Genomic DNA, 12,061 nt, shown 5'->3' on the forward strand with positions numbered 1-12,061 from the left:
AGCATACCAAAAATATAAAACTGAGAACTACATACATGCATAGTGTAGACTTTATATAGGCCCGTATTCTGAAGTCGGGTTTAACTTAAACTCAGGTTTAAAGTTGTGTTTTAAGTATGGATAGCCAATTGTTACATAAATCACTAACGGTAGAGATATCATACAGTATTTCAGCTCATTTTGGCTCTCAAATCATTCATAATTGTCTAGGAAGTATGAATACATCACATTCTTCACCATCGATTAATCAGGAAAAAGCACAGTTAACATAAGAAACATACAAGTTAATAAAAATGTTGACACTTTTGGCTTCCCATAATTTTAGCACAGAGTTAGACCATGGTCTAAGTTAAACCTGACTTCAGAATACGGGCCATTTTGTGTTAGGGTAATAACTTGCATATAAATATGATGCCTACAAAAAATTATTTACAAAAGAAAATGTCTAAGTCTAATTGGACTAATTACTAAATCAAATCAAAAGTTCAGGTGAAAATTATGCTCGATACAAGATCTGTATAGTCACATGTGCAGTACTACTGTCAGTGTTGGTTGAATTACATTGTGAACATGGTGCACACTTACTTGAATACTACCAGAACGATTAAGGGAGGGCTAAATAAAAGTAGCATGAAAAAAATTAACAATTCAAGAAGTAACATGATTTTCACCCCAAAAATGACACAGAACGAAAGTTAAATGGTTATTCTTTTTGTCTTGTTTCTATTGTAATTCCATCCCCTCCCCACCCCCGTTTTTACTCTTATTGCTGCAAATGGATACATGACTGTATTAATAATTATTAATAAAAATAAAAAAACAATGAAAACAAACTATTTTTCTCTTCAATATTATAAATTATCAAGAAGTGTAGTTTACTTTTGATAAATTTTATTTTTTCATTATAATGTTATGATACTAAAGTATTGATTAAAATGTGATTTTAATTCTACTAGGAATTCAATGATCAAAAGTGACAAGTATAAAGAGATAATAGTGAGAAGTATTAGAGATATAACTTTATAGATTACAAATGGAAATAATGGATGGAAAAACAAATCACAACTTTATATGAAATTTACTCATCTCGCACGAAACAGACACAGTGTATTTCATGTACACAACAAACCTTTTACAAAACATGTCTAATGCTTTTGATTTGTATGTAAAAGATGGAAGTATAAAACATTTATATTAATGCATGAATTAATTAGATGAAGAATATATGTTTATGAATTCAAAATTTACCTTTGATGATCTGCATTGATTCATGATGTCAATATACTGGTTTCTTCCGATCCCAAGTAATCTTAAACCTGTGGGTTAAGGCGAGAAAAAGTATGATTTGTGAAGTTGATACATGTATAGAATGAAATGGTTTTAAAGGGATGGTCCGGGCTGAAATTATTTATATCTAAATAAATAGAGTAAAATTCACAGAGCAAAAATGCTGAAAATTTAATCAGAATCGGATAACAAATAACAAAGACTTAATTGAATTTTAAAGTTTACCAATATTTTGTGAAAACAGTTATATGCACGTTGTCATGAATATTCATTAGGTGGGCAGATGATGTCACATCCCCACTTTCCTTTTTCTTATGTTATTATATGAAATCATAAATGTTTCATTTTTTCATACTTGTGTACATGATATGACTCCATTATGATGAAAAAAAGTTGCAGCAATAAATAACTAATGCACTTAATTGGTTGTCAATCCGATTGTTTTAGTTCTTGCTAGAAAATTTTTGAATAAACCTAATTTCATATAATCAAATACAAAAGAACATGTGGGGATATGACATCATCAGCCAACATATAAATGAATATTCATAAAGACATGTCTAGAACTGTTTCCCCGGAATAATGCAAATCTTTAAAATTCAATAACTCTGTCATATGTTATCCGATTTTGATCAAATTTTCAGCATTTTGCTTTGTGAATTTCACTCTATTTATTGAGATATGAATATCTCAAGCCTGGACCAACCGTTTAATAATTGAATGGAAATTCAACAAAATTCATCTATCACACTTCTACCAAATAGAAAACTGGGGAGCATTTCATGAAACAAATCATGATTTTTGTTACTATATAAAAATCCTTGCATCTGATTGGATCAGAGTGCATTTGTCAAAGAAAATCACTGACTATTTGTTTATGAAATGCTCCCCAGATGATCCTTGATTTCTGGCAGATGTTTGGTTGCTATGTAACAGATCACCGAGTGGTGAAGGGATCAATGATAATGGTTGATGATGGTGGTGATGATGATGATGATGAAGATGATGATTATGATTAAAAAGATGATGATTATGAAGATTATGGTGATGTTGATTATAGAGATGATTAAAATGATGAGGATTATGAAGATGATTATGGAGATGATCAATGATAATGGTGATGATGATGACAATTATAATAATGATGAGGAAATTGGTGATGATGATGATAATAATGGTGATAATGATGATGCAGGATGATGATGACAATGGTTGCCTGTGATGACGAGGACGACGATGATGAAGGATGATGACAATGAGGATTGATGATGATCAATCTGATGATGATGATGATATTTAGTTCTTGTTGACAACATAATTATGTAAAGCTTGGTCAAATATGCAGATATACTGTATGCAAATGGATAATAGTAGATACAAGGAACCACTCAGCTTTGATGAACAGTAGGTACATGTAAGTGTGGTGAAATGATGGTGTTGTTCATAAACAATTATGACGACTAAGATAATAATTATCATAAAGATATTGTAATCATTACCCAATAATGCTACTGCTGCTATTGATGTAATGATAATGGCAATGATGCAACAATGTTAATGATACTTATAAGCCTGAAGGTTGACAATAATATTAATAATACATCACAACTTATTCCCTAAGCAGCAATAAACCTGTACTATTGATAAAATTTGTAACCTACAAATAATCATAATTGTACAACGCCTACTTAGCTTGATGTACGCGAGCGAGCAAATGGGAGACTGAATGTCAAACATTCGTACCGTTGCAAACACGATGTATCATCCAAAATGTACCGTTGCACGGCTGTAGGATTCAATACATTGCGGTCAGTAAAAAATGAAGGTGAAATACGCGTATAGCCTGCTTGCTAATTGCACAATGCTGCCCGAGGTCATGTGCGTTTGTGGGATTTTGCTTTTCGCTTTCAATATTTTTGCTCCCTTGTGATAGATAACTACAGGGAAAAACTCTTGTTTTTTTTTTCTTCATATTTTGCTAAACTCTGAGGCGTTGTACAACCCAAATAGCGAATATTCTTATTCGTGCAATGGTGCGAGATTTCGCATGAGGTATAAGAAAGATGCTCTATTCAACGAGGCGTTAGCCGAGTTGAATAGAGTGTCTCTTTCTTTCATCGAATGCACTCACGCCTATTCGCTATTTGTATACCGTCAGCACAATAGTATTTCAATTTTCAGTAAAAAACAATAGGCGATCACCACAGGGAACTTACAATCAGCAGCAGTAAAGTTCGGCAGTGAGTCGTAGCTCTTTTCACTCGACATAATATCATGCATCATGCTCAGATAGTAAGAGAAGGGTGTTATCCTTAGTCCTTTGACTGTGATGTCCGATAGATGATAAGGGTATAGCATCAGGTGATCTCGGCTGTACTTGAGCAGGTCTTCGTAGTACTTGCGATCATCTTTCTTTACTTGCCGTACTGGATGCAGGAGAAATAAAGAGATATCAAATATAAGAATTCTTGAAAACCAACAAATGGAGATACATGTATTAGGAAAGAAGGCTTGCTGATGCTAGTTATTTATAAAGCTCAATCATAGGTACATGTAATAACTAACAATTAAAGGATGGAAACTATTAAATGTTCTATTAAAAAATTCATGGTCATGCTGACACAATGCATAATGTTCCTAATTTCTTAACAATTTTTTTTTTTTAGATTGATCTTTGGGCCTGATTTTGCCATCATAAAATGTTGAAAATTGGCCCATGACTATCACGTAATAAACCATAATTAAACTAAAAGTATAAGGTTTTACATCAAGCTCATTAAATATGAATTCACACCATTCTTAAATCTGTCCATGTTGGGAGCTAAAGGGAATGTGACTGTGACTCTGTAGGGGTGGGCAGCTGCAGTAGAGCGGGTCAAACGGACATTGGGGGCCAAGGGGGGGGGGGGGAATTCCAGACAACTCAAAGGACGGTTTTCAGGAAGAAGTGACGATAGAAGATACAGAGAGATGGAGCATTTATCCGGTGCTCAAGTGGATATTGCCCAACCTTGGAAGGGTCTTCAAAGCTCAGGAGGCATATTTTTCTTAATTAATATCTTACATCAAGAACAATACATGTACACTGTTCATGATCAACATCACACAAGCTTACATGCAGCTTATCAGTATATCTGTTAACTTACAGTATTGCTTTTGTTGCCTACCATTCTATTGTTGTTATTTTCTCTTGGTGAAAGTGGAATTTAGAATCAAATTAAACCACAAATGCTCTTGCCATTTTAAAGTTAGGAATGACCTGATGAATGCCTAGTTACCTCAGAGCTGCCAAGTTGTATTTTGCATTTTCAGTATTCTTATCTCCCAAAATCAGTATTTTGACCAAAAAATCAGTATTTTTACCGTGTGAGATAAATATTTTGTATTTTTCCCCCAAAACTCGCCCATCACGGCGCTCAAGCTGCATGCAAGCTAAAATGTGCACTGCTCTTGCAGATGAAAAAAAAAAAAAAACATTGAAACTTGTGTATATCTCACCCTGGTTTTTACAAAATGATTAAAAAAAATAACAAGTTACCTGAAATTACATTGATCTAATAACCATATTTGTGTACGTTTCATGAAATAGAGACATATATACATTTTTTTTTTTTTTTAATACAAAAAACATATTTTTTAAAGAAAAAACGTACTGCCGTATTTTGGTTGCAAAAACGTACTAAATACGGAAAAATCGTACTACTTGGCAGCTCTGTTACCTGCTCTTGGGTGCAAAATACTCTCAATCACTTAACTCAAATACTGGTAGACCACATTCTTGTTAATAGGCATTTCCATTCGAAATTTTATTAGGGTTATAGAAAATTGCTCTCTCACTGAGTTAAAATCAGAAAATTTTGGGTCCTTCTCCTTCCTCTTTTTCTTCTTCTTCCTCTCCTTAGATTCATTTTCAATTAATCACATTCCTACTCTTTATTTTGTCATTTGTAGAATTATTCAAATGATCATACATAGCCAAATTAACTTCAGCTTCTTTATCTTCTACCTTTTATACTTTTAAATTTAAAATAAAAACTACTGCTACTTACTGAGGTTGCCTTTGAAACGAAGTTGATTCTTGATACTATAGCTGAAGACACATTTCTCATATTCCTTTGGGGAATGACCAAGTAACTGAAATGAAAAAGAAAAAAAAGTGACACTCTCTGAACAATAAAATAAAAAATATAGATGTACAAAACAATGATAAAATTCATCCATACTTAATACTTAATGCAGCTGCGCGCATTGTACATGTAACTCTATCTAGCAACCGCAGTCATATCACCCCTATATTGAAAACTCTTCACTGGTTGTCCCTGAAGGAATGCATAGTCTCTAAAATCCTTTTTTTTTTCTTCATATAGTCAAAGAAACTTCCCCCAGTTACAATAAGTCTTTGATGCATAATTAATAAAAGCGATCTTTATAATATTTATCGACCGATGCAAGTATTTTACGATTCATATTTATCGGCCGATGCAAGAATTTGAAAAAATCTAAGTTGGCACTGCTCATGATATTGTCGCCCTCTATACACGCGTCTGGTATCTAGGTATCGATAACAAAGACGGTAAAATACCCTACAAACCGATTTCACCCTCTAGTCTAACTATGGGTTTCCTAGGGAAATCCATCTTTGTGTACATGTGTCTCTTAATATATGGACGGGGGTTCAAGACTCCATGATGAAGAAATATATGTCAAAATATAAAAAAAAACATCATCATGGAGTCCTCAAGACTAGACTCAATCAATGGCCATATGTTTATGCATAAAGTTCGGATAAACCAGGGACGTGGGAGTTGCGCGACAGCCGAAGTCAGTCACTGTTTTTGTCCTTTTACGTTTATTTTTTCCCGTTTTGGTGCATTTCAGGCCAAAACAGAATAATAATCTTTATTTTGGTCCAGTTCTTTTTAGAGTCTATAGAAATATATATTTATGAAATAAAGACAAAAATTGATGAGCCCCATTGGGGATTTTGCATTGTTTACCCCCTAATGGCGGCTGCACGATGGCGAGCTGTCTGTGTACGAGAAATGAAAAAAATTTAAAATGTTATAAAACTCCTCGAAACAGACGGCTGCCAGCTGTCTACAATATACATATTACTGTACATAGGCTATCCGGTACTTCACATCGACATCGTTTGGTAAGTTTCTTCATTCTTGGTTTTACGAAAATTCGCGGGAGTTTATTGCAATTTTGCATGCGCCATGCCTTCAATTTTTCCTGTACACGGCGGCAGTAATGCACCCATGGGTGCTCTCCAGGAGCCTCCGGAGTCGAGGCTTCTCGTCATGCACTCACACAAGCATGCGAGGTTAGTTGTACTAACCTCGCACAACGCATGTCATTTCATAATGAATTTTGACGTTTTCATTCATCACACGAATGTGAGAGAATGACACACGCCAAAATCTTCACAATATACTAAATTTATTCATCTAAATCTGTTCATTGAATTAATTTTTAAAATATGCTCCAAAATATTCATAAAAAGGGATTTTAAACGCTTACCTTCAAATCTCAGCCAAGATACTCCGTCCGATCCAATAATACTGCGGTGGAAATTACGCAAACAACAATCGAAATGCAAACTTTTCTTATCGAACAGTCTAGATTCAAGTCGCCGGCGCATAATAGGAAATTGTACCAAAAAATCAACAGGCATCTCACATATAATCGCTGATGGCGCTACATTAAACAAATATATCGGGCTTTGAGAAAGTATAGTGGAATTATTTATCCGAGGTTGGTCTGGCAATTACTATTTTTTCCCGAGGGGCGAAGCCCCGAGGGAAATATAGTAGTTTTGCCAGTCCAACCGAGGATTAATAATTCCCACTATGCTTTCGAATGAAACGCCTGATATATTTGCTTTATATCCTACTTTTAATAATTTATAACCAAAATCTATGCACTGAGCATGCAAAGTCCTGTTGAATTACCTACTTTTCTCCGAGCCACCGCGCCCAGCGGAACGCAGATTAGTGTCTGCGCTGACGCATCGCGCTGGACTTGCGCGCCCGGGAGAGAGAGAGCGCGCAAGCCGGTGCGCCGAGATATCCAGTTTTGTGAAATAATGACGTCAGAATATTGGTATATCCAAAAATATATCGAGGTCTGACGTCACGCAACATCATAGTTGAAATATATTCGGTCACATGATGCTACTTGAACCAAGTATACAGGATTTACTCTATGTAGGATATAACATAAAATAACGCTGAACAGCGCAGCGAAAAAATGTGGAGCGCCTAGAACGCAACCAGCAGTACAGCTGATCTGACGTAAACGACGTAAACAAGCAAGTTTATTAAATAATATCGCGCGCCCTCTCTGTGCGTATAGAGAAAACCAGCGAATTGGCCGCATGCCTGCTTCGACATCAAGTAAAAAAACTAAAATCATCGATATTATAAAACCAGAAAGACAGAGAGGAATTGAAATTGGCTTCATATCGTTTGGTAAGTTTCATATTAAAATATCAAAGCTTACTTCATGTAAAATGTAGATAAATTTCTAATTTTTACATAAGAATAAAAAACTTATTGCAAGTGCCGTGCCAGCGGTTATCCTGTGCACGGCGGCGGTAATGTACCCATGGGTGCTCGTCATGAATGGAAAAAAATGAAGCTGAGAATAGTGTACGGTACTACAACTAACACAAATCTGTACGAGTGGGACTGATATATGATTGAATGAACTGAAGTCTTGAAGACAGTGAACGAAGGTTGCTTACGTACTTACCTGCTTAATATTTCCTGGGAGCTTTCCCCAAGGATAGTTGTTTCTGATGTGAAATTCTACTTCTGAATTCATAGCTGTGTTCAATCATAACATGTTTCTTATCGTGAACGAAAAGTGGAACATTCACTTCAAAATCGTTGTTTTATAGAGATGTAAAAGTGAACATAGCTAGCGCACTTTAATAGCCGTGAAACCGAAGTTAGCTCCTTCCTAAATAAATCCTAATCTCGTCTATTAGTTGTATGGTATCGGCAATATTTTTACTATACAGTGCGTATCAAAAAAAAGTTTACACTTAGAAAAAATCCTGTGAAATTATACACTTGTAATATCCTGAAGATTTGTCCACATTTTAACATTGGTACAGATTCATTTAAGCAAATGACGATATAACTGTCGAAAAATATTTCCGCTTGAGTGAGCACCACTTACTTTTGAAAAGTTAGTGAAAAATGATTTGCGAAGAACTTTGAAATAGTTATGCGAATAAACGTAGACCTTGATCATGAAGAACACGTTGAATTTAACTAGTAAAATTGATTTGAAGATATCCTTTACCCTTTTTAACTTGTTTAACTCCTTGTCCAAAACACTTCGAAGAGTGCATTGCGCCCCACCCCACTCCCTCACACATATCGAGGCCATCGTGACGATATTTGCTTTACAATGAGCTGTGATTTACATGAAATGGCTTAGGCTTGATTTTCATTTTGTTAATCATTGTCAAGCTTGGATAAAGTGTGGAGAAACAAGTATTGAATGAAAAATAAAATGTAAACCCACTTTAAACAATAAAAAACTTAGTGAAAAATGCTGGAGATGTCTGATATAAACTTTTGTTCAGATTAAGTTATGTCCTCAGATCCAGCTGGCACAAAAAGGGTAAAGGTTGTGCTTACTACGTGTTGAAATATCAATTTGGGTGGCAAAATTGTTACAAAATGCTTGAATGTATCCGTCATTGATGTATTGCTGTAAACTCTTTGTTACCCAGGAAATTTGGTTCTTAAAGGTCAAGTCCACCCAAGAAAATTGTTGATTTGAATCGATAGATAAAAATCAAACAAACATAACACTGCAAATTTCATCGAAATCGGATGTAAAATAAGAAAGTTATGACATTTTCAAGTTTCCCTTTTTTTCACAAAACAGTAAAATGCACAACTCAGCGATATGCAAATGAGAGAGTCGATGATGTCCATCACTCACTATTTATTTTGTTTTTTATTGTTTGAATAATACAATATTTCAATTTTTACAGATTTGACAATTAGGACCGACTTAACTTAACCATAAACTGTTAAAATAATGGTAATTCCACATGTTCAGTGAAAAATAAAACTTTGTTTCACTTGACAAGGAGGAGAAAATTAGAATATTTCATATAATAAAATACAAAAGAAATAGTGAGTGGATGACGTCATCAGTCTGCCAATTTGCACACCGACCAGGATGTGCATATAACTGTTGTGTGAAAATTTAGCGAAACTTTAAAATGTCATAACTTTCTTAATTTACATCCGATTTTGATAAAATTTTCAGTGTTTTGCTTGTTGAATTTTTCTCCTTTTTTTCAAATCAACTTTTTGTTGTGGTGGACTTGTCCTTTAATATCTCTTCCATCATATTTATTCCACGTGTATGCATTCGACGCCTGGGTATTGTTCCTGGTGCCTCACGCAGAAGACCTCGGCATCAGTCAGTGTACAGCCGTTTTCCGGTCTTCAGTAGGTGGTATCGGCGGATTGATTGGCAGGATTATTGTAATCGTTCTACTTGCTAAGGAAATTGAAATCTTTAAAGTCTATAGCATTGTGGGTTTTATAAACAGTTTAACATTTTTCTTGGATTTCATCGGCCAATCGTTCCCGATTCGTTCAGTATGGGCCTTTATCAGTGGGGTAACTACGGGGGGGGGGGGCATGGGGGGGGCACGTGCCCCCCCCCCCCCCCCCCCCAATCGGCTGGCCAAAAAAAAAAAAAAAAAAAAACGGGGAAAAAGAGAAAAAGAGGGAGAAAGGGAAAGAAACGTACTGGGGAAAGAAGAAATTATTGCTAATTATAATGTTATATTATAATTATGTTATGTTACATTACATTAAACAATCATAAATGTATGAAACATCCCTGATAGCAGAAACTGGTAAAAATGACGTCATAATTACGTCAGTTTAACGACGAGTGTCACGTCATTTTGACGTCGTAACATGACGTCTTATTGACGGGATCTTGCACCCGCGAATAACGTCATTATGACGTCGTATATTGACGTCATTATGACGTCTCCAAGATTGACTACGACGTCTTAATGACGTCTTTGCAACGTTTTTACAACGTTTTCCTGACCAGTATCAAGGGTCAGCTTGACGTCGTGTATTGACGTGATTATGACGTCTTCGAGAGTCGACTACGACGTCGTAATGACGTCCGTGCAACCTATTCCTGACCGGTTTTAGACGTCATATTGATGTAATTATGACGTCTTTAAAAGTCAACTACGACGTCTTAATGACAACTTTGTAACCTATTCCTGACCAGTTTCAGACGTCATATTGCTGTAATTATGACGTCTTTATAAGTCAACTACGACATCTGAATGACGACTTTGAAACATATTGCTGACTAGTAATAGACGTCATATTGACGTCGCATATTGAAATGAATATGACGTCTTTTGGAGTCAACTATGGTATTTTAACGTATTCTGACGTGATGACATAAACATTTAAATTAAATTCTACATGTAATGTACACACACCACTTCAAAGACCTTGTCATTGAGGATTATCTATTGTTGGTGAATACTGAGGTGGTCTGACAATGTCTAGCATTCCCAGTAACAATATAATGATCCTCCATGCCAGGGCTTGCATAACTCGACTCAGTCTCAAGAACATGACCCCCCCCCCCCCAGAAAAAGAATATATACAAAAATGGAAAACGAAATCAAATACAAGTACGCATTTCTATTAGGAAATCATGACAAATATTATATTAATAAATAAAAGTTGCATAACATGATATTACCAGCAAAAAAAAAGAAAAGAAAAAGTTTAAAAACTCTAAATAGATTAAAAAAAAAACTTTTCTATGAAAATGCAGTATTAGGGTCAAAGGAATGAAATAATTACAATGTTTGTTATACCAATACATAGATACACATTAATACATAACAGAGGCATTATGAATAATAATGATCTCGAAGAATGTAGCTTTTTTGTTGAAATTGTAATTAAATCTACCTTCAACTTTAGAGAACTATGTAATGTAGGTAAAAATATACTGTATGTAAAAAAAAAATACCATGATTTCAGGATTTATGGAAGCTTGCATTTGGGTGAAAGAATCATACATGTACATTAATTCTTATGAAAAGTTTGTGATTGTACATGTATTACATTATCACTTAGGGGTAAATGCAGCAAACAATTATTTCTTGAGAAAGTCTTTTAAATTAAGGTTAATTGTCAAAATATTGTACATGATCTAGATCTGGTACATTAATGTAAACTTGTATCTTTGTAAAATCATGAATTTTGAACTTAAAATCAATAATTCTGATGATCACTAACACAGAAAAACATATGTGAGACAGGACAGTGTATTATAATTGATTTGAAAAATACCTGACATTTGATAGATTTACATGCTTATTTTGCTCATTTCTCAGCAATTACGCATTTTCTCCTGAGCTATTTGGCACGTATCTGTTACATACAAACACTTTGCTAGTAATTTTATTTGATTATGTTCGAACTCATTTGAAGATTGTTACTACAACTGGTAATTTATCTTTAAAGGGGTACTTGTATATGATTCGGGCTCAACAATTATATCTATGATAAATAAAGTAATTTTTACCGTGCAAAATAGTGAAAATTTTATCAAAATCAGATAAAAAATAATTACAAAAATATTGGTCATTAACACATGCAAGTAGATAAGTTTATGATATCATGCCCACATTTTTATTGTTCTGTTACCAGATGAAATAATATTTCATGTGTGTAATAAGTAT

General features: G+C 34.5%; 1 protein-coding gene across 2 annotated transcripts in view; it reads right to left on the minus strand.

The window, feature by feature from the left end:
• LOC129280631 (protein FAM91A1-like) overlaps positions 1-8,299 on the minus strand; it is a 36,084-nt gene extending 27,785 nt beyond the window's left edge. Inside the window, exons 1-5 of one of the 2 annotated variants that reach the window (XM_064111741.1) lie at positions 8,044-8,232; positions 5,337-5,421; positions 3,504-3,713; positions 1,249-1,316; positions 586-615 (exon numbers count right to left, since the gene is read on the minus strand). In XM_064111741.1, the coding sequence (XP_063967811.1) occupies positions 586-615; positions 1,249-1,316; positions 3,504-3,713; positions 5,337-5,421; positions 8,044-8,115 (465 nt within the window). In that variant the 5' untranslated portion in view covers positions 8,116-8,232. Of the gene's footprint in view, positions 1-585; positions 616-1,248; positions 1,317-3,503; positions 3,714-5,336; positions 5,422-8,043 lie in introns of both variants that reach the window. The other variant, XM_064111742.1, reaches the window with a different exon arrangement.
• Between the last annotated feature and the right edge of the window lie 3,762 nt (positions 8,300-12,061).

The sequence above is a fragment of the Lytechinus pictus genome, chromosome 17 (genome assembly GCF_037042905.1).
Source record: "Lytechinus pictus isolate F3 Inbred chromosome 17, Lp3.0, whole genome shotgun sequence".
In the NCBI taxonomy this organism is placed as follows: domain Eukaryota; kingdom Metazoa; phylum Echinodermata; class Echinoidea; order Temnopleuroida; family Toxopneustidae; genus Lytechinus; species Lytechinus pictus.